Source organism: Ranitomeya variabilis, chromosome 4, assembly GCF_051348905.1.
Source record: "Ranitomeya variabilis isolate aRanVar5 chromosome 4, aRanVar5.hap1, whole genome shotgun sequence".
Taxonomy (NCBI): domain Eukaryota; kingdom Metazoa; phylum Chordata; class Amphibia; order Anura; family Dendrobatidae; genus Ranitomeya; species Ranitomeya variabilis.
In genome coordinates, this window is record NC_135235.1 from 270,968,448 (window position 1) to 270,991,530 (window position 23,083).

Genomic DNA, 23,083 nt, shown 5'->3' on the forward strand with positions numbered 1-23,083 from the left:
AGGTATATGCTATGTATAGGAGGAGATGACATACAGGTATATACTATATACAGGAGGAGATGACACACAGATATATACTATATATAGGTGAGATGACACAGGTATATACTATATACAGGAGGAGATTACATACAGGTATATACTATATATAGGAGGAGATTACATACAGGTATATACTATATATAGGAGGAGATGACATACAGGTATATACTATATACAGGGGACATGACACACAGCAGGTATATACTATATAAAGGGGAGATGACATACAGGTATATACTATATACAGGAGATGACATACAGGTGTATACTATATATAAGGGAGATGACAAACATGTATATACTGAGGTGAAAATGAGAGGTGTGAGGTGAAAATGAAAAGGTGTGAGTGCAAAATGAGAGGAGTGAGGGAAAATAGTGGTGAGGTCGAAATGACAAGTGTTAGGGGGGAATGAGAGGAGTGAGGGGAAAATAAGAGGAGTGAGGGGGAAAATGAGAGGTGTGAGGGAGAAAATGAGAGATGTGAGGGGGAAAATGAGAGGCGTGATGGGAAAATAAGAGAAGTGAGGTGCTATAACTAACCACAGATATTTACTATGCCCAGGCAACGCCGGGCTCTTCAGCTAGTGTATATATATATATATATATATATATATATATATATAAAATTATTTTTTTTTTTACTCCTTCCTACGTCCAAACCTGCATGTTTTTATATTTTAGAAGTTAAAACAAAGATTCAAAACTCTTCATTTTCTAAAACCCATAACTTATTTTTTTTGTGTGTGTGGCGACTGTTGAGCTGCAGTTTTTATTGATTGTTTATAATTGTTGGGTTTTTTTTTGGGGGGGGGGGGGGTTCTTTGTTTTGTTTGTTTTTATGTGGGTAGTGGACGTGCGCAAAATGGCAATTCTGGTCCAATTTTTTTTTTTCTCTTGTTCACACTGAGCACATGTGACAGACGTGACAGAGTCTGGAGACGCCGTGGAGAGCGATCTGCTGCCTGCAACATCCTTAGGCATGACTGGTGTGGCAGTGGGTCAGTAATTGTGTGGGGTGGCATTTCTTTGGAGGGAAGCACAGCCCTCCATGTGCTCGCCATAGGTAGCCTGACTGCCATTAGGTACCGAGATGAGATCCTCAGACCCCTTGTGAGACCATATGCTGGTGCGGTTGGCCCTGGGTTCCTCCTAATGCAGGACAATGCCAGACCTCATGTGGCTGGAGTGTGTCAGCAGTTCCTGCAAGATGAAGGCATTGAAGCTATAGACTGGCCCGTCCGTTCCCCAGACCTGAATCCGATTCAGCACATCTGGGACATCATGTCTCGCTCCATCCACCAACGTCACACTGCACCACAGACTGTCCAGGAGTTGGCGGATGCTTTAGTCCAGGTCTGGGAAGAGATCCCTCAGGAGACCATCCGCCGCCTCATCAGGAGCATGCCCAGGCATTGTAGGGAGGTCATACAGGCACGTGGAGGCCACACACACTACTGAGCATCATTTCCTTGTCTTGAGGCATTTCCACTAAAGTTGGATCAGCCTGTAACTTCATGTTCCACTTTGATTTTGAGCATCATTCCAACTCCAGACCTCTGTGGGATATTAGTTGTGATTTAAATGGATCATTTTTAGGTTTTATTGTCGTTGTTTTTTTCAATGTTGTTAATTTTTTTCCACAATTTTGTGGGTTCGTGGAATAAAAATATAAAAAAAAGTAAAAATCTTGGGACACAATTAAAGCCTAACAAATTTTATCAGACCCCATTTTTTGTAAATAATGGCAACGTTGTCCTTTGCCCTTACATAAAAAATGAGTGCAGGTGATAAATGCCCCCCCCCCCCCTCCGTGGTTTTATTGGTGGCATTTATCCCGGTGAAGATGGTCTGTTATAAACAGACACCACTTCACCAAACTGAATTGTAAAGTGTGTGTTCATATTGGTGTTACATTTTCTGCTTTATTGCTTCATTATTGGAACAGGAAAAAACGATTGATGTGCCAGATCCGTCACACAATGGACACCAACCTCACTTCTTGACAGTCACAGATCCTGTTGACTTTAAGGTTATGTTCCATTATTGGAAGCAATTTCTTCTGCAGCATATCTGAAGCAAAATCCGCAAGTACTACAGGCAGATTTGATACTTTCTATCACAAAAAGTGGAGTCCATATGAAGACTTGTCACACTGGGGATTTAAACATCTGGACCGGATGTTAATTTTTGTGCAGGAATTTTCAGCAACGTGTGGACGAGATCAGTTTAGCTGGAAATGTCTCCCATTGCGTATTTTCTGCACACAAATCTGCACTGAAAATCTGAACCAAATACAGAAGACACAAATATACCCTGGAAAATGGTGCAGATTTACGTGCTGAAAATCCAGAACATTTTTTTTTAAATCTCCGTATATGTTGATTATATTTTTGAGTGTATACTGATGTACGGGACGGTTTTTAAAATCTGCAGTGTTGTCAATTCTTTCTGCAGATTTTTATTACGGATTCATACTTTATAATGCATAGGGTGAAACCCACATCATAATCCTTAAGCTACATACGAGGGTTTCGCTGAGATGTCCATCTGTAAGGAGACTTCACATCAGTGTCGGGTGTGACTTACTGACACGTGTACCATTATATCCTTTTATTATTTGCATCTTAAAACTATCAGGTGTCACCTATTGCAGTGACTTCTGCCTCTCCACCCCGAAACAAACAGGTCCTTCAAGTTTCTTCCATGTTCTCGCCATGAAATGTGAGACAGGATGCAAGGGAAAAAAATAATTATCTGCAGTGATGACATCACGTACATACATCTGACCACTGCAGCCGATCGATGACCAAAGTCTTGTGCCATACATGCTAACATCACAAGTGATTGGCTGCAGAGGCCCTTCTTTCCACCAGGCTACATAAATTAAAAAAGGTATTTCCAATATATATTTTTTTCTAATTCCTGCTCATGCTAGCCCACTGTAAAAATATTAAAATGAGTTTTTCTCACCCACTTTTGGCCTCGGTCTTTGTTGACAGGCTGCAGAGGTGATCTCACAACTACAAGTGACTACTGCAGCCAATCACTGGGGTCAGCGGTGATGAACTTGGGATGAGATCGCCAGGCATGCATACAGGAAAGAGCGTTCTTATGAGAAAACGTTATCACTGCGGCCAATGACTGGCTGCAGGGGTCATTTCGCTGTTGCTGCAGGAAAACGAACCAAGGAGATGGGTGGAGGATCCAGGGAGTGTTAAAAACTAGCAAAGTGAGTATGCTTTTAAGATTGTTTTCTTTGCACACATTTTAAAGGGGTTTTCCGTCTCTACTCGCTATCGCATTTGGAGGGGAGCGGTGCCAGTGACGTCACATCTTCTGATACATCCTAGACGTGGAGCCTGAATACCGCGTTGCTTGCCATATATATATGTTTTCTTACCTGGTGTAAATGCCACTGTATTCCTGAATGTGCCCTATTGAAGTATATGGATCGGACAAGCACCGCAGACAGCTGTACTCGACTATTTCCATCAGTCCCATAGATCATTCCTTATACACGCATTCGTCTTTTTGGACCTACTAACAGATATATTGCCATTATCCAGCTTTTAAATGGAGTTTGTCATCAGAAAATGACCTATTGTTTTAATCAGGTTTTATGTTAAATATATTCTTTTTTAAATTTTTGGAATTTTTATTTTCATACCACAATCTGCATTAAAAAATAAAAATTAGAAATCTTGCCGTTTTTATTTTGACCATTGGAGCTTTTTTTTAGACTTGAATTTTCAGGAAATTCACATGTTCATTAACCACAATGATCAGACATCTAATGCGAGTGAGCAAAGGTCCTGGGTGCAGAGTCAGCAGTCATATCACTTATTATGGTGGGTGGATCCTGTGTTATCAGCTGTGTATAAAAGTGTTACCTGTCAGTGTAATCCTGTCTGTGATGATAATGAACCTGCTGAAAACTCTCAGAAAGGACCAGAAGTGTCAGTCTAAAATATCCTGAATGGCCAGTGTGAAAACTACAGGATTACTGTTGTGAATTCTGCTCTTGGGCTCCCTCCGGTGGTTGTTGGTGGTAGTGCAGTTGTCTCTGGGTTGTAATCCAGGGCAGGTATTTCTGCTGATTGCAGCTCTACTAGGTATTTAGGTGTGCAGGATCCATTAGTCCTTGCCAGTTGTCCATTGTTCTTGGAGGGATTGCATCTCTGTCTGGCTCCTCATGCCCTGCTGTCAATTCAGCTAAGATAAGTGTCTGTTTTTTTGTCTCTGCAGCACACATGCAGTGTGCTTTACAATTCAGTGCAATTCATTGTGTTTTTGTCCAGCTTAGACTTTGTTTGGATTTTTCAGTCATGCTGGATTCTCTGGAGATGCAGATATACATTCTATGTCTTTAGTTAGATGTAGAATATTTGTATTATCTGCTGTGGATATTTTTAGGGTTTTAATACTGACCGCTTAGAATTCTGTCCTATCCTTTTCTATTTAGCTAGAAGTGCCTCTTTTGCTAAATCCTGTTTTCTGCCTGCGTGTGTCTTTCCTCTTATACTCACAGTCAATATTTGTGGGGGGCTGCCTATCCTTTGGGGTTCTGCTCTGAGGCAAGATAGAATTCCCATTTCCATCTATAGGGGTATTTAGTCCTCCGGCTGTGTCGAGGTGTCTAGGACGTGTTAGGTACACCCCACGGCTACTTCTAGTTGCGGTGTTAGTTTAGGGTTTGCGGTCAGTACAGGTACCACCTACTCCAGAGAAAGTCTCATGCGGCTCCAAGGTCACTGGATCATAACAGATTACTCATTTTATTTTTAATAAAAATAGTGATATGAAAAAATAACATTTTCAAAATTAAAAAAAAAAAATTATAAAAATATATGTAACACTAAATGTGATTGAAGTAATAGTTCATTTTCTGATGACACATTCCCTTAATCCACACATATAGCAGATGTCAAATCCCTTGTCTGGAGACTAAGTTTTATTGACTTGAGACACATAATTACGGTTATAGACAATTTTTAAGTTGTTAGCAGCTTTTAATAGGTCACTAAAACACTTTATATCCACCTCTATTTCATATAGACACTTTAATATACATATAAAAAACCAGGATAACAAAATTCTGCATATGTACACACACATTTCACTAGACGCATAGATATAAAACAATGTTATACAGTATATTCAGTCTATAGCATGTAAGGTAAAAATGTTACATGGAAAGTCATCTGGAACACACAGAAGAAAGCAATGCATTATTCTTCCATACAAGGAAAAATGCTGGAACTCTGAAGATCAATAGTGGTCAATCATCAATCTAACACCGCGATTACCTTATAAAGGACAACGTTAGAAAACCTACAGTGTAAGTTGTTCCAATGTGGATAGGACAACTATAGAAACTGGTTATCAGACGGCAGACATTTACTCTTAGGGTCTTAGGTCAGACGGACGTATAAACCGGAACACACTGAACGGACTGGCCGGCGGCTATACCCACCCGAGCGTCGCAGCATCATGTATTTCTATGCAGCTGTGACGTTCGGGTAGGGAGAGCATCTAAAAGAAGTCACGTGCACATACACGAAGAATTACTTTGAAAAAAGATGCAAATTAAATAATGAATAAGGTGCAAATAAAAAAAGTCATTGCACCTTTTATTCTGGAGTCAAAATGGTTCTAAGACAATGATGGATCGGAACCAAAGTGTTTCAACTATATATATTTTTTTACAGTATAAAATGTTGCACACATACGCTTACTAATTTACTATATTACGTCTCACAAAACAAACACCAATTTATAGGGGCAGTTTTTTTTTCAAACAAAATCCCCGTAACAGTTATCAATGTGACTAAAGGCAGTGCGATCGGGATAGCAGCACAAAGCCGGAAACTCTACCAAGAGCTTGAATCCAGAAAGGTGGAGAAATGAAAGCAAATGAGGGCAGCTAATACATCAGTTCTCTTTCTTGGGATATATTTATATTAAATAATACATAATTGGACATTATAACATTATGAAGCTCCTCATGGGCGTGTTCTTATAAAAGAAACATGGTAGAGTACATGCCATGCGTGAAGACTATCATTCATCAAAGCAGTTTGCCAGTTTATGGTGTAAAAAAATTATTAGAATTTTGCAACATTTTTGGCATAACTCATAATTTAGTCCCAGCCGGATTTCTTGACTTTTTGAAAAGTAGGTGCGACTTAGTCGATAGGGAGCGCAGACGATAAATTTATTATAATTTATGCCAAAAATGTGGAGAAAATGATGGCAGAAATATACTCAAATTGTTCACTGGAGTTAATTACTTGCCGTGGTGCCTGGAAATTGAAAGTTGCACCAAATAAGTTAAAGAGGAGTATGCCTTTTAATGAATTTGGCACACTCTTCATTAAGACTGGAGTACACAATATCAGTCTTGATGAACCGGAGCCAAAGTATTTTATGATTTTTTTTACACTTTTTGTGCATATCTGGTCAGTTTTTTTTTTTAAAGTGTCAAGCGAAAAGGTGCAATACTTAGACGCGTCCTAAGATGCGCCAGATTTATTAGACTTGCACCATTTTTTTTTATGTGTATGGATTTGAGTCATCAGATTGCATAGAAAAATAATCTGGCACAGTCTTCACCAGTTTGTAAACTCATTCATCCCTCTATATTTCCTGCAGTATGTCGCACTGTTGGCACAAGCACAACTCCTGCCGATTTATCAAGTGTTTGACATTGATAGTCAAATGTCCCATTCTGGTAAACTACACACACATTTATGCCCCCATATTTGAAGTCTGTGATTCTGGACATATTTTGGGGGAGTCAAAAACACCCCTGGAGAGAAGAGAAGAGGTCTTCCGAAAAATGTTTTTTCCTCTTTCTTTTACTTGGATGAGTTTCCAGTTTTTTGGAAGAGTAAATGGAGTAGAATTCGGGGCTACTAACGTCCATGATGTTAAGAATGCAGAGTCCATAAGATGCAGCCTGACGTAAGAAGATGCCTCCGTTCTCCAACTGGTAACAAGTCCATCATCAGCCCGTCATGAGCCTGACTTCACCGATGTAATAGGCTGTAAGGCGGGATGGTCTAAAGTTTTTCAAATGACCTGCGTAAGACAGAAGAATGGTGAGAAAATAGAAACTAGAACTTGTGCTACTTTGGTCTCCTAGATCAGAGGTGTCAAACTGCATTCCTCGAGGGCCGCCAACAGGTCATGTTTTCAGGATTTCCTTGTATTACACAGGTGATAATTTAATCACCTGCACAGAATGATTCCAGCACCTTGTGGAATGCTAAGGAAATCCTGAAAACATGACCTGTTGGCGGCCCTCGAGGAATGCAGTTTGACACCTCTGTCCTAGATGACACCTCATGGCATCGGCTGGTTAACATGCACAAAGCAGGTGATCATCTGCAGATTATTTATCAGTGGGGGTCTGACAGCTGCAGAACAGGGCACTATTACTGTAGATTGGATAGAATGGACCTTGTGGCAGTGCGCATGTGCCACCGTCGCTCCATTCATGGTGCTTGGCTTTTTCTTTCAGCCCCATGAAGAATGAATGAAGCAGCAGTCCGACACGCCACTCTATTCTAATGGGGGAACTTCCCTGTTGAGGATAAAAAATTCCCCGTTTTGCTGAATGCTGTGGGGCGCAGTTAATAAGTTATTGCCTCGCTCTTCCAGATAGGTGATAACTTGTTTTCATTGGACATCTCCTTTAAGTTTCAAGCTTACATCTTCATTTTCAGCCCCGCTAATGTGCAGTTTGATCCTCACAGTAATATATGCTGGAAGCACAGCTTCATTCCTGTACTTCTTCCCACTATTCATACAAGGGTCTCCTCTACCCTTTTGCTTTCCGAGACACCCTCTCATTGTTCGGATTGTTGTTGTGGGTTCCTGTGCTTATGTAGCAAAAATACCCATAGAGCTCTGGTGCAGCCATTCTGGAGTTCAGTGCTTAGGATGTACACTACAAGCTCCAGCATGTCATGCCTATTCGGTTAATGATTGTTTCTTTTATTTCATAGAAAGTCCATTGTGTTGAAAAGTAACTTGCATAGCACACCTCCAGGACCTTTCCATAAACCCCCTGGACCTTGCCGTACACCCCCTGGACCTTGCCGTACACCACCTGGACCTTGCCGAAAACCCCCTGGACCTTGCTGTAAACCCCCTGGACCTTGCCGTAAACCCCCCCTGGACATTGCCGTATACCCCCCTGGACCTTGCCGTACACCCCCTGGACCTGGCCGTACACCCCCTGGACCTTGCTGTAAACCCCCCTGGACCTTGCCGTACACCTCCTGGACCTTGCCGTAAACCCCCCTGGACCTTGCCGTAAACCCCCCTGGACCTTGCCGTACACCCCCCTGGACCTTGCCGTACACCCCTCTGGACCTTGCCGTAAACCCCCCTGGACCTTGCCGTAAACCCCCCTGGACCTTGCCGTAAACCCCCCTGGACCTTGCTGTACACCCCCTGGACCTTGCCGTAAACCCCCCTGGACCTTGCCGTAAACCCCCCTGGACCTTGCCGTACACCCCCTTGGATCTTGCCGTACACCCTCTTGGACCTTGCCGTACACCCCCTGGAACTTGCTGTACACCCCCTGGACCTTACCATGCACCCCCTGGACCTTGCCGTACACCCCCTTGGATCTTGCCGTACACCCCCTGGACCTTGCCGTACACCCCCTTGGATCTTGCCGTACACCCTCTTGGATCTTGCCGTACACCCTCTTGGACCTTGCCGTACACCCCCTGGAACTTGCTGTACACCCCCTGGACCTTACCATGCACCCCCTGGACCTTGCCGTACACCCTCTTGGACCTTGCCGTAAACCCCTGGACCTTGCCGTACACCTTCTGGACCTTGCCGTACACCCCCTGGACCTTGCCGTACACCCCCTGGACCTTGCCGTACACCCCTGGACCTTGCTATTCACCCTCTGATCCTACATGCGCAGTGGGAGCTGATGGCAGAAAACCCCACATTGTATCGGACAAAAGTTGGTTTCTTTTAAAACAATTTACTTTTGTGTTAATTTGGGGTTTTGTGTTTTACTTTTGTGTTGTTTTGGGTCAGAATTGATAAATGTTATACTTCAGTTACATGTACTTCGTTATTTCTGTGCTTTACAGCCACTGACCTTATGGATGGCTTCTCTGGGAATCACGCATTTACAGATGAATCCTGCAATTTGTCATTTAACTTCTCTGTACTATGGAAGAAAAGGAATTGATTGATATATTAGTAACATATTTCATTCTTATCCCAGAATATGGACTTAAGATATGCAAATAAGCTTTCCTCTAGTAGAAAGAAAACTGCCTCCCTAGTGCCCCCTATTGGAGATAATTAACCTATAGTGAGCCATGCAGCATGACTAAGCATGTCATTACCAGGGCTCTCTCCCTACTAATAGGAGAGACTATCATAAAAGCAGGAGATTTGAGAATTGTTATGTAAAGAGTAACCATTGTTTTTATTTATTTATTTATTTTATTACATGTGAAAATAAGAAACTTTGTATTTTATCTTATCAGAAAAATCTGCTTTTTTCTCCTCCTGGATGGATCTTTCAGACTCAAAAATTCCCAGTTTATGGGTAAAATGTATGTTCAGTGTTTACAGATTTTCCCATTACAAAGCTAGGAGATGGCAGTTGGTGCTCATAAAGTTCTATGGAGAAATGTAGCAGGATGTCCGTGTTGGCCTCTAGCTCCTCCCTGCCCACTCCATAGACTCTTATGAGCACCAACTGTCATCTCCTATCTCTATAATGGGAAAATCTGTTCACTGAATACACATTTTATCTCTGAATTGAGAATGAACGATCAGTCCAGGAGGAGAAAAAAAGTAGATTTCGCTGATAAAATAAATGATAAAGTTTCTTATTTTCATGTGTACTGTTGATTTTATGAAAAAAAAAATTAAAGCAACGGTTACTCGTTAAAGGGGTTGTTCACAACTAACCCTTTAGGATAAGCCAGCCACAATAAATTGGTGGTGGTCCGCCATCCACCACCCCACCACTCTAAGGAGCCAGAACAGCATTGCTCCATATACTGTATAGTGGCCATTCTCGGGTACTGCAGCTCTGCTTCAATTAAAGTGAATGGGATCAGAGCTGCATTACTGGAGGACAGCCATTACAGTGTTCAGAGCTGTGTTCACCTGCTCTGTCCATTGACTACATCTGCAGAACCTTGTATCACCTGATCAATTGGGGTGTTATGGGGCCGGACCCCCACAAGTCAAAGACTGATGACTAATTTTAAGGGTAGACCATCAATATCAAAGTCCATCCACTTCAATCCTATGTTCTCTTTGTATCTCTCCCTCAGCGAAGCTTACCATTCCATCACGGATACAGCGGTGCTGTGAGTCCTCTGCTTACGATAATAGCGAAACGACACCACGGCTATTACTATTAGTATTATCACCACGCTGCCGACCCCAATGATCAGCGCCAGCAGCATGATCTCCGAGAACTTCACTGTGAAGACATGGAGGGCAATGGCAGGTTACTGAGAGTTCAGAGAATGACACACAAAGATAGTATTGTTACAGGGGAGCGAAATAATCTGCGGGAACTGGGCCCATATACTGGATCCCTTTGTGAAAACTATAGCACCCAGGGCAAGGTTCCCTGGATTATTAAGGTGACCTATCGAACTCCTGATATGTCCAGGGTAATAAATACATTAAATTAAAAAAAAGGAAATAAAAAAGATTCCGAAGCATCTTAGAACTTTGCATTGTTCCATTCCTCTATTATTCTTTTTGGAAATGTGTGAATAAATTGACGAGTGTTCCCGGACCCCCTAACACTGGCCAATCAGCACACTGCGTGGGGACTCCTTATTCGTGAAGAGAATGATGAAGCCCAGGTGCCAATATTTACGCAATTCTGCGAATATCAAAGTTTTAAGTGATGCTTCAGAATTGGTTTTCATTGGAATACTATTATCTACCACAACAGGTCAGGCGTGCGGTCTGGTCCTATAGTAAACGGCGACAGTAACCGCATCCAAAACTTGGAAAAGTCTGATAAAAATCAGTCATCAGCATTAGGCTATGGTCACACCACCATGTATTTTCTCATCCGAGAGAATCGGCCCATTATGCGGAATGGAGAAAAAAAATGTTTCCCATTTTCTCCATTTTATGAGTGCGTGGAAATGAGACTGCACTTTGATGTCATCGAAGTGCAGCCCAAAGTTTTTCACTGACTTGCATTGCACAGTGCGATCCAAATATGGGATCATACTCAGACACTGTGCTCAAGGAAAATATCGGACATGTGAACGGCCCCATAGATTAACGTTAGTCTGAGCTTGATCCAATGCTTTTTTCGGATCGCATGCGGACCTAAAATAAGGCAATGTGCACGAGTCCTTGTATTTACCATGGTGTTTGTAGATAAAAAAAAATAGCAAGATTACTTTTCCCTTTTGAAGCAGTTAACACAATTTAATAAATTTTAATAAATAAATTATATATATATATATATATATATATATATATATATATATATATATATATATGTATATATATATATATATATATATATATATATATATATATATATATATATATATATATATATATATATATATCCCCAAAGCTGCCATTAGAGCATACAATTGCCCCCTAAAAAAACAAGCCCTTATACAGCTATTTCGACGAAAAGTTATGGCTCTTAAATAAAAACAAAATGCTAACTTTAGCTTGGTCCATAAAGGGGTATTCCGGGACTGAAATAATGGCAATATATCCATAGGACAGGTCATCAATATCGCATCAGTGGAGCCCCTGACACCCAGGAGCCCATCCCCCTCTAATAAGTTGATACGTGAATATACACAGTGTACGGAGCCAGAACGTCACCGCTCCGTACACTGCGTATTGGTCATTCTTGGTTACTAAAGCTCAGATCACATTCGCTTCAATGAGAGCAGAGTTGCAATACCCAACATTACCACTAGTGTGCTCTAGTGGCAGTAGCCCCAGATATCAGCTAAAGGAGTCAATCCCTTTAAGGGATTATTTCCATCTCAGCCAATCATGGCTGGCCACAGGAGTTAGGCAAATACTTTCCATAAGAGTTACAAATAAACAGCTTAGCTCAGCCCACTTGGCTATTTCCATGGCCGGCGCATAGACAGATGGGAATAACCCTTTCATAGCTAAAACATTTGGGGTAAAATCACAAGTAGATGTGTTAATGACTACTTGCCTTGGTTGACAACGCTCACCGTAATCTCTCCCATCTCTCCATGAGCATCGGGTGGATTCTTGACTTGGCACAGGTAGGTGCCGTTATCTGTTTGCTGAATGTTCATGATAATTATCGATCCGTCGCCGCGTTCGGCGTTCCCGTCCCACACTGCGCGATTTAGGAAGCGGCCTTTCTTAGGAGGATAAGGCTCTCTGTAGTAGTAGAAAACCTAACGGAGCAAGAAAGGATTGAAGACAAATTAATCCATTCTGTAGTATCCTGTGATGCACCATGGACTCTCCCCCGAAGGCAGATGTTACAGTAGAAAAGGACTGGGCAGTTGGCTTTTAACATGCACAATCCTTTCCTTCTTAGAAATGAATCTGGCACTTAAAATGCATGCATGGTACGGGGGCATATGGCTGACACCTGTCTGTATGGCCAACTTTAAACCCATCTGAGGGGCTCATACAAAGCCTTGTTCATGGGGTCAGTTGGGGTCCCAGTGATGATAGGTAATAACTTCATAAATTAGGTCAACCCATTTTTAAATGTGACCTGTCACCAGGTCAAATGTTTTTCCTTATTGTATTCCCCTGAATATTCCACTTTTCTCTTTTTAAAAAAAAATTCCGTCATACGGTCCCAATGATATGAGTCTTTTCCAAAGGGGCGAGACTCACAGGCTCCTCTGGGTGTGGCTCACAGGCTCCTCTGGGGTGTGTCTTAAGGCTATGTGGCATTATTTTTCTATGAGCAGTGCCCCATTGGTATAGACCTAGAAAAATTTGCATTTTTGACGCTCTAAATAAAATGGAACCATATGGTGTATTTTAAAAAGTGAAAAGCAGAATGTCCAGAGGATCAACAGGAATAAAAGGGAAAGCAAAACTGACCACTTTTGACCTAGTGACAGGTCCTCTTTAAGCTGATCTGTCACCAACCCAATTTCACAAAACAAGCTGTATATTATTAAATAGCCCTATAAAGGCTGATGTACTTACTATGAAGATTCATGTCCTATCAACTTTTTCAAAGTTTCATGGCCTAAAATGACCAGTTCTGGTTGGACTCCTAAAATCCTAATTTCAATATCAGGATCATACAGCCATTCTGTGTTAGATTTCCAAAGTAAGTACACCAGTCTCATCAGGTATGGGAGAACTACCATATATAAAATTGTATTCAGCTTGTATTAAGAAAGCAAAATCAGCGGAGCCAATCTCTCCATGGGCTCTATACACAGCAATGGTGCCTGCAACCAAAATATCTCTACTTGTAGGACCTGTTGTACAACTGTTGTAGGAATGTTTATAAATCCTTTATTAGATACTTACAGAACAGTACAAAGAAGTTAAAGATAAATTTCACAGTGTGTGTTTTTCCACTGTGGAGTACAGTATAGGGAGATAACTAAGTAGAGAAAAGATTGTCTCGGCTCAACAAAACCAGCCAATGTCTCCTGTAATTAGTAAGTAGTAGTAGACGTCGCTCCGTAAGAGCATTGGTGCTTGATTACGGTTCCAATCCATAAGTATAATTATACGAAAAAATGTTGGCACTCAGGGGTATCCGCTGAACTGGAAAAAAATATTTATTCATGCAATCCAAATTCATTCAGAACAATTAACGTTTTGGCCCTCAATTTGGACCTTCATCAGAATGGAGGGGACTGAGAGCGGTGATGTGGACGCAGCGCCACGCCACCATAGCACTGTGTCCATATCCGCACCATAACACCCCACAGCAATCCGTATCATTCTGAGGAAGGTCCGGATTCAAGGCCGAAATCGAATGCTGAACTTTTTCATATAATTATGTCTTCCGTAACGGCATGTGAAAGTTAGAGGGTTTATATACTCCAGATATCTATAACTTATTTGCTACTTATAGAATGGAAAATAACTTAAACCATATCTTATTTTTCAGAATAAGCTGTCATTTGTATATACGTGAGAATTAACACATTTATGGACTTGTATCCTGCATTTTTCAGAAATGTTCTCCTCTGCAGGCGCTACCTCTAATTCTCAGTGGGTGTAGACCAGCTACTATGATGTCTCTGGCACACACAGACAAGAGGAATTCCTGCTCTCCTGTCTCTATTGTGTGGCATATGTTTAGAAGCAACAGCATGGAGAATATTACACAGCAGTACTGAGCGGGGTAACTGTGAATCCAGCTCTGCACTGAGATAAAACACTTTCTGTAAAGCAGCTGTAGAATCTGTGTGTATCACTGACTCTCTATCTTTGCAGCCACATCTTCCTCTTCCCCTATACACAGAATTTCATGGGCAGGTGTTCTCTGAGCCATTAGTGAAATGGCAGTCCATTATGAATGATGAACTCAGGGAGGCAGGCGGGATGACACTACGATACCGCAGGCTGGGGCTGCACGGGGTAACTTGATCAGACACATTTCTTTCTGATCAGACAATAAGTCTCCTTTGATACAGAGTTCCCTTTGTCTATTCCCGAGCCTTGCCATGCTAGATACCTGCACTCAGGCTAGCCGTATCACTTTTTGCACTTTACAGACTTCCTATTGTTCCAATTAATACAGACAAGTCACAATCAGTGTTCTGTGCAGACTGCGAGCCCTTCTAGTCGTAATGGGGGGGACTAAATGCAAAAATTGGGCACAAAGTAAAAGTCTGTTTACCCTAAATGACCACTGATCGGTAAATATTTACTGATTGGCGATCATTTATAAATCTGTTTACACATGCTGATTGCACGAAACTACGCATTGTGTGCACATAGGTTGCCATTGTTCTTGGCAGCACGAATCCTCTTTACACAGAACGATGTGCTGCCGAGAACAATGCTGTTTAAGCAAACCTAAAAATCATTGCACCTAGGGAACGAGTATTTTGCTCATTCATCGGGTGAGCGTCAGCCTGTTTACATTGTATGATTATCGTTCTTAGAAACCTTCGTTCGCCGCTCTTTCAGTAGAAATGCACCTTAATCCCTGCAAGTCATAAAGATGAAGGATCAATATTGACCTATTTATCAGTCTTTTTAACATACAATTTGCACTTTTTACCCCTACAAAATCAACATTCAGTGCTAAGTTTCCTTATCTTTATTCTCTTTTTTGCATGCTTTTACACCTTAAAGGCCATTACAATCAACCAAATCAGCATTCGCGACATCAGCCGACAAATAAGCAAATCTTTTATCATTACTGTTAACGGTTCATCTCTTGTGTAAACAGGGAATGTGCTACAGACAAGTGCAAACAGTACACGGATTGCATTAACAATGATTAATTCTCTTATGATTTGCATCGGCAATATTAAAAAGCATTTAAGTGAGAGCAAATCGGCTTTTTATTTCGCCATTGGGCACCAAAATGCTTTTGAAAGTCCAGCACTAGATAAGAATATCCAGATAATGGCTAAAACATTGCCATGTCCTGTGTATTTGCATAACGTATGTTTTAGTGGTCACTATTATCTCAGCAAGCTTTCTATAAATCATGAAGAAAAAGCAAATATAAGAAACTATGTAAAATATTTTAGAGACAGATCTGCTGCTTTCAACACTTATGAGCCACTTCTCCTGACTCTTCCTCCTGTATTCATCATTCACTTTGAAAAGCAGCTAAAATCCGCTTTAGAATAACGGATTTTAGCTGTTTTCTCAACAGCTATCTAATAGTTCCACTGATCGTTAGGCAGCAATTTCGGCTCCTGTACACATGAGAGCTCGTTTGGCCAAGCGCTGCTATGTTATGTGTGGTCCGTCACCTAACATGGCTGGCAGCGGTTTAGCTCAAGGAAAACAAATGGAATGGTGGTCCAAAATCAGACATGGCCGATCAACATCTTCCCCAATAAACAGTTGTCTGGGCTCTCATATACATTAGACTATTTGCCAAACTCATCGATATCAGCGAGTTTTGGCCAACACTAGTCTAATGTGTATGGGTTCTGTAGGATCAATACTGTAAAGAAATGAAACGCCAGAATAGCTGCTGTAACCCCTTTAGATGCCACCATATGATTCAGTAGTGTCTGATGTATGAGGGTGTACTCAATATGGCGGCAGTAGATTCAGCTCACACATCACGCCGTGTTTTTTCTCTTTTTTTTCATGTCTTGTATCTGGTTATATTTTTCCATGTTTTCTATCCAGTTGTATGTACATTTCTGTGTAATTGGCAGGCTGGCGGCCATGTCGGCATCTGCTCTCAGTGAGTAAGTATTGCGCCATCACTGTGTGACACATGTACTCACATGCAAAGTAAGAGGAAAGCCAAACAGAATCCTGGAATGACTTCACAAGTCTGACTAGTTCACCACGTCTCGCCCTCCTCCATAAGTGGGATCATTAGGATGAACAGTAAGAATAATTACAGATATCAGCTCCAATCATTGGCTACTTACAGACTCATCACTGCCCCCTGAAAGAGGGCGAAACGTCCACGATACAGACACGTCGTCACCCAGCGCCACATAAGAGCTGAACGTACACTTCAGCCGGGGATCTGTTCCATTCTGAACCTGGAGCTCCTTTGAAGTAAATACGTCCATTGATGAGACTGTTGGGAAAGTCGAAAAAATATCTATGAATTACAGGAGATACACAAACCCAGGTTACAACTGACCCGCCATACCTAAGCTAAAACAATGGTGTCCCTGCCCGCCCCACATTAGCCACGGTGCTTGGCACATACAAAACATTCCCACGTGTCTGTGCCGTAATCTACATCGCAAATATGGTGTCCTGGTTTCTTTCTAAAATGGAAACCCATTTATAGTGTGATCCATTCATTGATGGTGGAGGGAGTGATGGCAAGTTATTAGGGGGAAATCTAGACTATGTTCCTACGATGAGTTTCTGGTGAGATTTTTTACTTTGTATTTTTGAAAAAAAGGCAAATAACCTATTTTACTTAATGGGTGCAGAAAATCGGCAACATCAAAAACTCACTGTGGGAACATAGTCTAAGATTTCTCCCAAAAAACTTGCCATCACTCCCTCCTTAGGCCCGGGTGAAGAAATACCTAGCTGTGACTCTGCCCTTAGTGTTAGGCGGCATAAATTCATGCTGAGACTATTGTGCCACAAATATGAGGCTGTGTGTCCACCAAATCTGCACAAGAATTAGCCCCATTGTCATTCAAGGGGTTTAACACTGCGAAAACCTTATTCACATGCATGGTATTCAGATTATCCTCCAATCACAAGCGTCAGATCTTTAGTCCGGATTCACACATTTCATTTCTGGATGTAAGTCAGGCAACCACAAAAAGAGGGGATACAAAAGAGAGGAAATAGATCTTTACCAGTACAGACAGAGTTTTTTATGTGGTTTTTGCCATGGATTCCTCTCTAAAATCCGCATCAAGTAACACTTCAAATCTGCTTCTTATTCATTTGAATGAGAAAAAGCTTTTTTTTTGTGCATGGCACGCTTTTTTAACAAGTGTTAAAAAAAAGCTTCATGTCCATTCTTCAACACATTTTTCAAGCTTAAACCACGGTTTTTATTGCTGTAATAAAAACCGTGGTTTAAGCTTGAAAGCTTAGATGCAAGGTTTTTTTTTCCCCTAAAAACACAATCTCCTAAACGCCATATTGTAATGAAAAAAGCATGAAAAAGCACACTTAAAAAATGCCACAAAAATGGCCTAAAACATGAGTTCTTCCAAAACCTGTCCTTTTAGGAGCAGTTTTTAGATGTGGATTTTCAGCCAGAAAAATCCATGTCAAAAACCTCCACGTGACCAGAGGCTCATACTTTACATTACTTCTTTCTTTCTTAAAAAAAACTGATGTCCCCAGGAGTAGATCCAGTACAGCTGGATAATGAGTGACAAGTCGTGGCATCATATCTACAATATCTAATTAATAGGTCAGCTAACCCGAGTCACATATTAACCAATATCCTGCACACCCTCCTCGCTGACCCATTGCTATATTTCAGCAGGTCAGAGATCAGGATCTGCAGATATTTCAGACAGCTAGACAAAACCCGACAAGGTGCCGCGTATCGCACAACGCTAATATCATGGGGATACATTGCGATACTGGATGTTATGATTTCTTATGAGCGGCAAACGCCGAGTGTGATACAAAGGAGCAGCCTGATTCTGGGTTCGTATTGTGACCCGTGTGTGCAGCAAGCCCATTTTTTTGCAAACAAGGATAAATGGACCATTTTTTTTACCAGTGTGCTTCATCCGATTTTCATCCATTTTTGGTCCGTGTCTCCATTTTATGGCATCTATTTATTCACATATGCAAAAAATTAAAATATTCCAAGCTTCTCCTCCTACGCAGCAACGGACTGCACTCAGAAGACACATAGATGGCCTCTGTGTGCTGTCCATTTTTTTTCACAGACCCACTGATTTGCATTGAGACGTGTCCCCTTTTTTGGTAGGGTGGTGAGGGTGTAGAGTTAATTTTTTAAAAAATTTTCTAAAAAAAACAAAACACATGCCAAACATGCCAATAGACTGTAACGAGTAAGTGTTCTATGTGTGAAAAACAGGCAAAGTGCTTCGTTCAGATGGACAGAAGTTTAGTCAGTCGCACACAGAGCAGCAAAATTCAAGGTGCAAGTTCACATGAACGATTTTCCATTTGAATCGCCATATGTGTCCGAAAAAAAAATCACGGCGTGCACGCGTCTTGCCCGTGTTGCATATGACACATGGCTAGCTTTAGTTGTTCTGAATGAGGGCACATGGCGTTTGCACCCATCTGTGATGCAGGGGAACACACAGAGCTGCACTCGCAATTTGTGCACAACTTCAACACGATTTTCCGAACGGAGTCCTTACGCGTTAACTGGGAAACTTCTGTTTTCTAACGTAGAATGCAATCTAGAGGGCCCCTTTTAGAGCCACCGTGTTGCATAACTGTCTGACGTAGCAGCTGTTAGACATGTATATGCAAAGGGCAAGAAGAGACATATCAGCGGACAGACGTCAGAAAGGAGAAACACAACGAGAGGCCACAACGACCACGCTCAAGACTCCAATCTGGCCGCTACACCCAATGGTCAGAGTGCAACTACTCTCCCCCAATGAGTCACAGCGTAGAGGGCCGAGCCCAAGAGTAATGATAGTGTTAATAATCCCAAGTCAATTATTTGGGCTAACGACTTCACGAGAATGTTCTTGGATCCTTTTCTTTCCATGGATCTCAACTGGTAGGACGAATAAGTTGTATGGACTTACCTGCAGCCACCAGGGCTATCCGGATGGCTAAGCCAAAGGAGCCGAGAGCAGGCATGGTTGTGAGTTTGGAAGCCTGTCCTTCCAGAGGAATGTCTGCACAGGTTTAGGGGAGTGGTGTTCCCACCTGTAGCCCTAGCTCCTATTACATTGGGTGGAGTTAGTACTTACAGACAAATGCAGGCGTGACGGACTTGAGAAGGACTGAATGCAATCTGGTAAATAGTTTGTCATAGGAACTTGGCCACATAGTTCTCGGCTGGGTCACCTAATTCGTATGGGGTGACTGATTATTTAGCATTAAAAAAATCAGCTCTTCATTTGTGGAGTTGTCGACTGCCTGTAAATTCCTGGAAAGTTTGCAAAACAGTCTTCGAAATGCTGCGGGTTTACAGTGAAACCAGATAAAGCACATAAGAATCAAATGCCTATTTTATACGACACAGAGTACATGATTTTTATGCATGTTATCTGGACTTGGTGCAAAAAAATCAAGGGATGTTTGCAAGGCGATATTCAGACATCGCAGCTCCATAAATCCCATGTATAAAGCCTACTGAAATGTTTCACATCTACGACTCGGTGCTAATGTATTCCGGTCAGGCTTGTGTTTGTGAATTAATTTTTTTAATTTCCCTTATACTAATAGTATATGGATAAACAGATGAGTAACGTTTGGGTTAGGGAAGTGCTAGGGGTTGTTGACCTGGTTCCAAAATTTCAAAAGAAAAAAAAAGTGGTAGGGGCATCGCTGGCACCATGATTTGGGGCAGGGCACATGTTTCAGACGAATCTCTGGGCAAGCTCTTCTTATACTGTATCAAGAGTCAATTTGATGCCGAGACATTTGGATCCTGTGGTTGAGTGGGAGCCATAGGCACTGTGCCCCAACACTTTCCATCCTGACAGCCTAAGAGGTGTCAGCGTCCCCGCGCAGTCGGTGCAATGATGTCACTGCATTGTGCCACCTGTGCCAGGCCCACTTTGTGAACGGGGAGGAGAACACTTGGCCGCTCAGATTAGGAGAGTATAAACTTTACTTTCTTGCAAGGAGTGGCATTATTAGATTTACAGTCATCATTGCATCTAATAGGACACCAAGTTGAAACTCAAACAAGAAAATTTAGATAGACAACCAAGGTTCAAAATCTAAAAAAAAACAAACAAAAAACCTTGTACCTTAACAAATACTAGATAAAACTACATTTTATTGTTCACTTTAAAATATTGAACACACAATCACCATACAGACAACCGTGCAAGACTAAAACTGTCCCTCACACTGTTGATGCTCTAAATCTTCCCTGCCTATACAGCGGAGGTTGGCACCCTAAAATTTATTCGAGATAGGCGCCCCCGCTCGACGGCGGCTGTCCCTCTTGCTCCTGTTTAACCACTATGAATGGTGTTATACAGTTATACTCCAATCTGACACGACAGGAAAAATGAAAAGGACAGTGATTGCTCTGCAAATTAATCATCCGTGGCAATCATTTAGACAGTGTGAGGCAGAGTGAGTGACAAAAGTACTTAAAGTGCAAAAAAGTGCATAATCCACACAGAGTACCTCTCTATAACTGTTCCCTGCTATTTATGGCAGCCTACCTAACTGTGGGGGTTGGCACCGTACTGTTCAGGGGAAATGGCGCCCCCACTCCTCGGCGGCTCACCCTAATGGTGACCCTATGAGTAAACTATTGACTCTTAGATATATAGCCTGGTGGGCCCAAACCAAGTTACAACCACAGTCATTGATTACAGGTAGGCTAAATTCGCTTAACCAACAATGGACGCAGTGTAGATAGCAGACTGTGTAACCATACTATGATATAAAGAAATATACCAGTTATAACAATGGGGTACTCATCGTTTGTGATGTTTTGAGGACAAACCCCTCATGCCTCAACGCGTTTCACTGATCTGGATCATCAGGAGGCTTGGATAAACAGATGCTGTATGGTGACCACCCATATCGCTACTATTTATAGATTATAGAGGTGGGCCTTGTACCAATCCGGAGAAAACTCCTTAGCCAATAGAGGTAGAAAAAGAGCCTCCGCAATAAGGGTCCCATGTATATACTCAGTATTGTGTTGCAATGCAGTCACTTAATCCCCCAGACTTTGTAATCATAGTCTCACCTTGGCCCCGACACCTCCCAAGTGTTTTCTCCCCAATAAGCAGATGTCCACCGGGGAGAAAACACTTGGTCCACGTGCCACGGACATGTTAAACTGGGCCTAAAGACTTCTTCACACAGGGTATCTTTTATGTGCATTTTGTAGCAAATTCTGCTCCAAAACTCAAATAAAAACAGCTTCAAATAATCTTTGAATAAGCTTCTTATTCATTTCAATAGGAAAACACAGCTAACCTCCGTGGCGTGGTGCTTTTTTTACAGCATTTTTTATTTGGATTTAGAAAAACATGTTAGGCTATGTGCAGCCTACTAGTCCGTTGTCAGGTTCCTGTTCCTGAACCCGTTCTTCGATTCTGTACCAGTACCTGTCCAGTGATCACGAACTTAAACCCGTTCTGTCCGAACCTGAACCCGTACTGTCTGAAACAGCACCAGTATCCATACTGCCTGTGATCCTGATCCTGTCCTGCCTGACACTCTGAGTCTGTACTTGCATCCCGGACCCTTGACGCCACCTGATGCAGTATCGGGGACTGCCCTGGAGTGGTATCTTGCAGTTACCTGCAGCTCAAGCCTAACCTCACCATCAGAGGCTCTAGTGAAGAACCAGGTAGTCGCTTAGTTACACCCCTCCAGGGTAAGCTCAGCCCGTGGCACAGTGGGTCCTCACCCACCAGCGTAACCAGGGAATATGTATACGGGATTTAATGTGACGCCACCTGTGGTGTTCGGCAACGGATGGCTGAAGCTGCTAAAGGAGACCACTGGGGCTGATGGTGATGCAGCTGGGATGGTTCTGCTCCCCAAAGGTGGAGCGGGGCCCCAGGGCTATCAGTTGTTTATGTCAGGCTTCGTGTACCTTGTAGTGCAGGACTCAGAATACAAAAGATCACTGGAGGACACAAGGGCAGTAGTTTTCTTTTCCTTTACTTTATGGTTGATAGTACAGACCGGGGCACTGGTAACAGATCGTGATGGAGAGCCGGGCAGCCTGGAAGCAATTTTGGATACACCTGGCCAGGTAGGTACGGAGGCCTTCCTTCTGCTCTGTCCTCCCTTTTTTCTTGCTGCCTAACAGCTCACCCTCCTGCTGCTAACTATCTCTCTGTTTTTAAAAACAAACTGTTGCCCGCATGGCAGGCAGCTCGAGCCTATCACAGGTGCCTCTCCTTTGTGTCGGCTACAGACTCTGGTATGCTGCTGTGCCACCGGGTATTAGATTGGACCAGGAGACCTGAATTCACCTGCCCTCCGGATATAGCTGCCGGGACTTCAGTACCCACGTAACCACGGACTCCGGTATCTGGTTCCTAGCACTCAGCTCTGGGGTGAGTTTAATCACAGCTCCACTGCCCAGGTTCGGCTCTACTTTTCTCATACTGACACCTGGTAAGGGGACCCCTCCTTGCTTCCACGCATGACATTACTTCCTGTGAGGGAGGCAATGTCAATGTGGCAACCGGACTCATGGGGTGCCACAGACAGGTATCAGCTGATG

The 23,083-nt window shown here is 42.3% G+C and overlaps 1 protein-coding gene across 1 annotated transcript; it reads right to left on the minus strand.

Moving 5' to 3' along the window:
- Nucleotides 1-6,150: 6,150 nt before the first annotated feature.
- Nucleotides 6,151-19,598, minus strand: MPZL2 (myelin protein zero like 2). The gene is made up of 6 exons (XM_077249916.1): nucleotides 19,449-19,598; nucleotides 16,644-16,798; nucleotides 12,266-12,476; nucleotides 10,381-10,522; nucleotides 9,173-9,244; nucleotides 6,151-7,122 (listed from the first exon to the last, which is right to left on the minus strand). Exons 1-5 carry the CDS (start codon nucleotides 19,501-19,503, stop codon nucleotides 9,196-9,198), a joined length of 612 nt encoding a protein of 203 aa, XP_077106031.1. The 5' UTR covers nucleotides 19,504-19,598; the 3' UTR covers nucleotides 6,151-7,122; nucleotides 9,173-9,195.
- Nucleotides 19,599-23,083: the final 3,485 nt, after the last annotated feature.

Bases quoted from the DNA above. Each gene is read 5' to 3' on its own strand.
- MPZL2 (XM_077249916.1), bottom strand. From the start codon at position 19,503: ATGCCTGCTCTCGGCTCCTTTGGCTTAGCCATCCGGATAGCCCTGGTG. The intron at 16,799-19,448 runs GTAAGTCCATAC...CTTTCCCAACAG, and splicing joins GATAGCCCTGGTGGCTGCAG to TCTCATCAATGGACGTATTT. The intron at 12,477-16,643 runs GTAAGTAGCCAA...TTGCTCCGTTAG, and splicing joins CAGGGGGCAGTGATGAGTCT to GTTTTCTACTACTACAGAGA.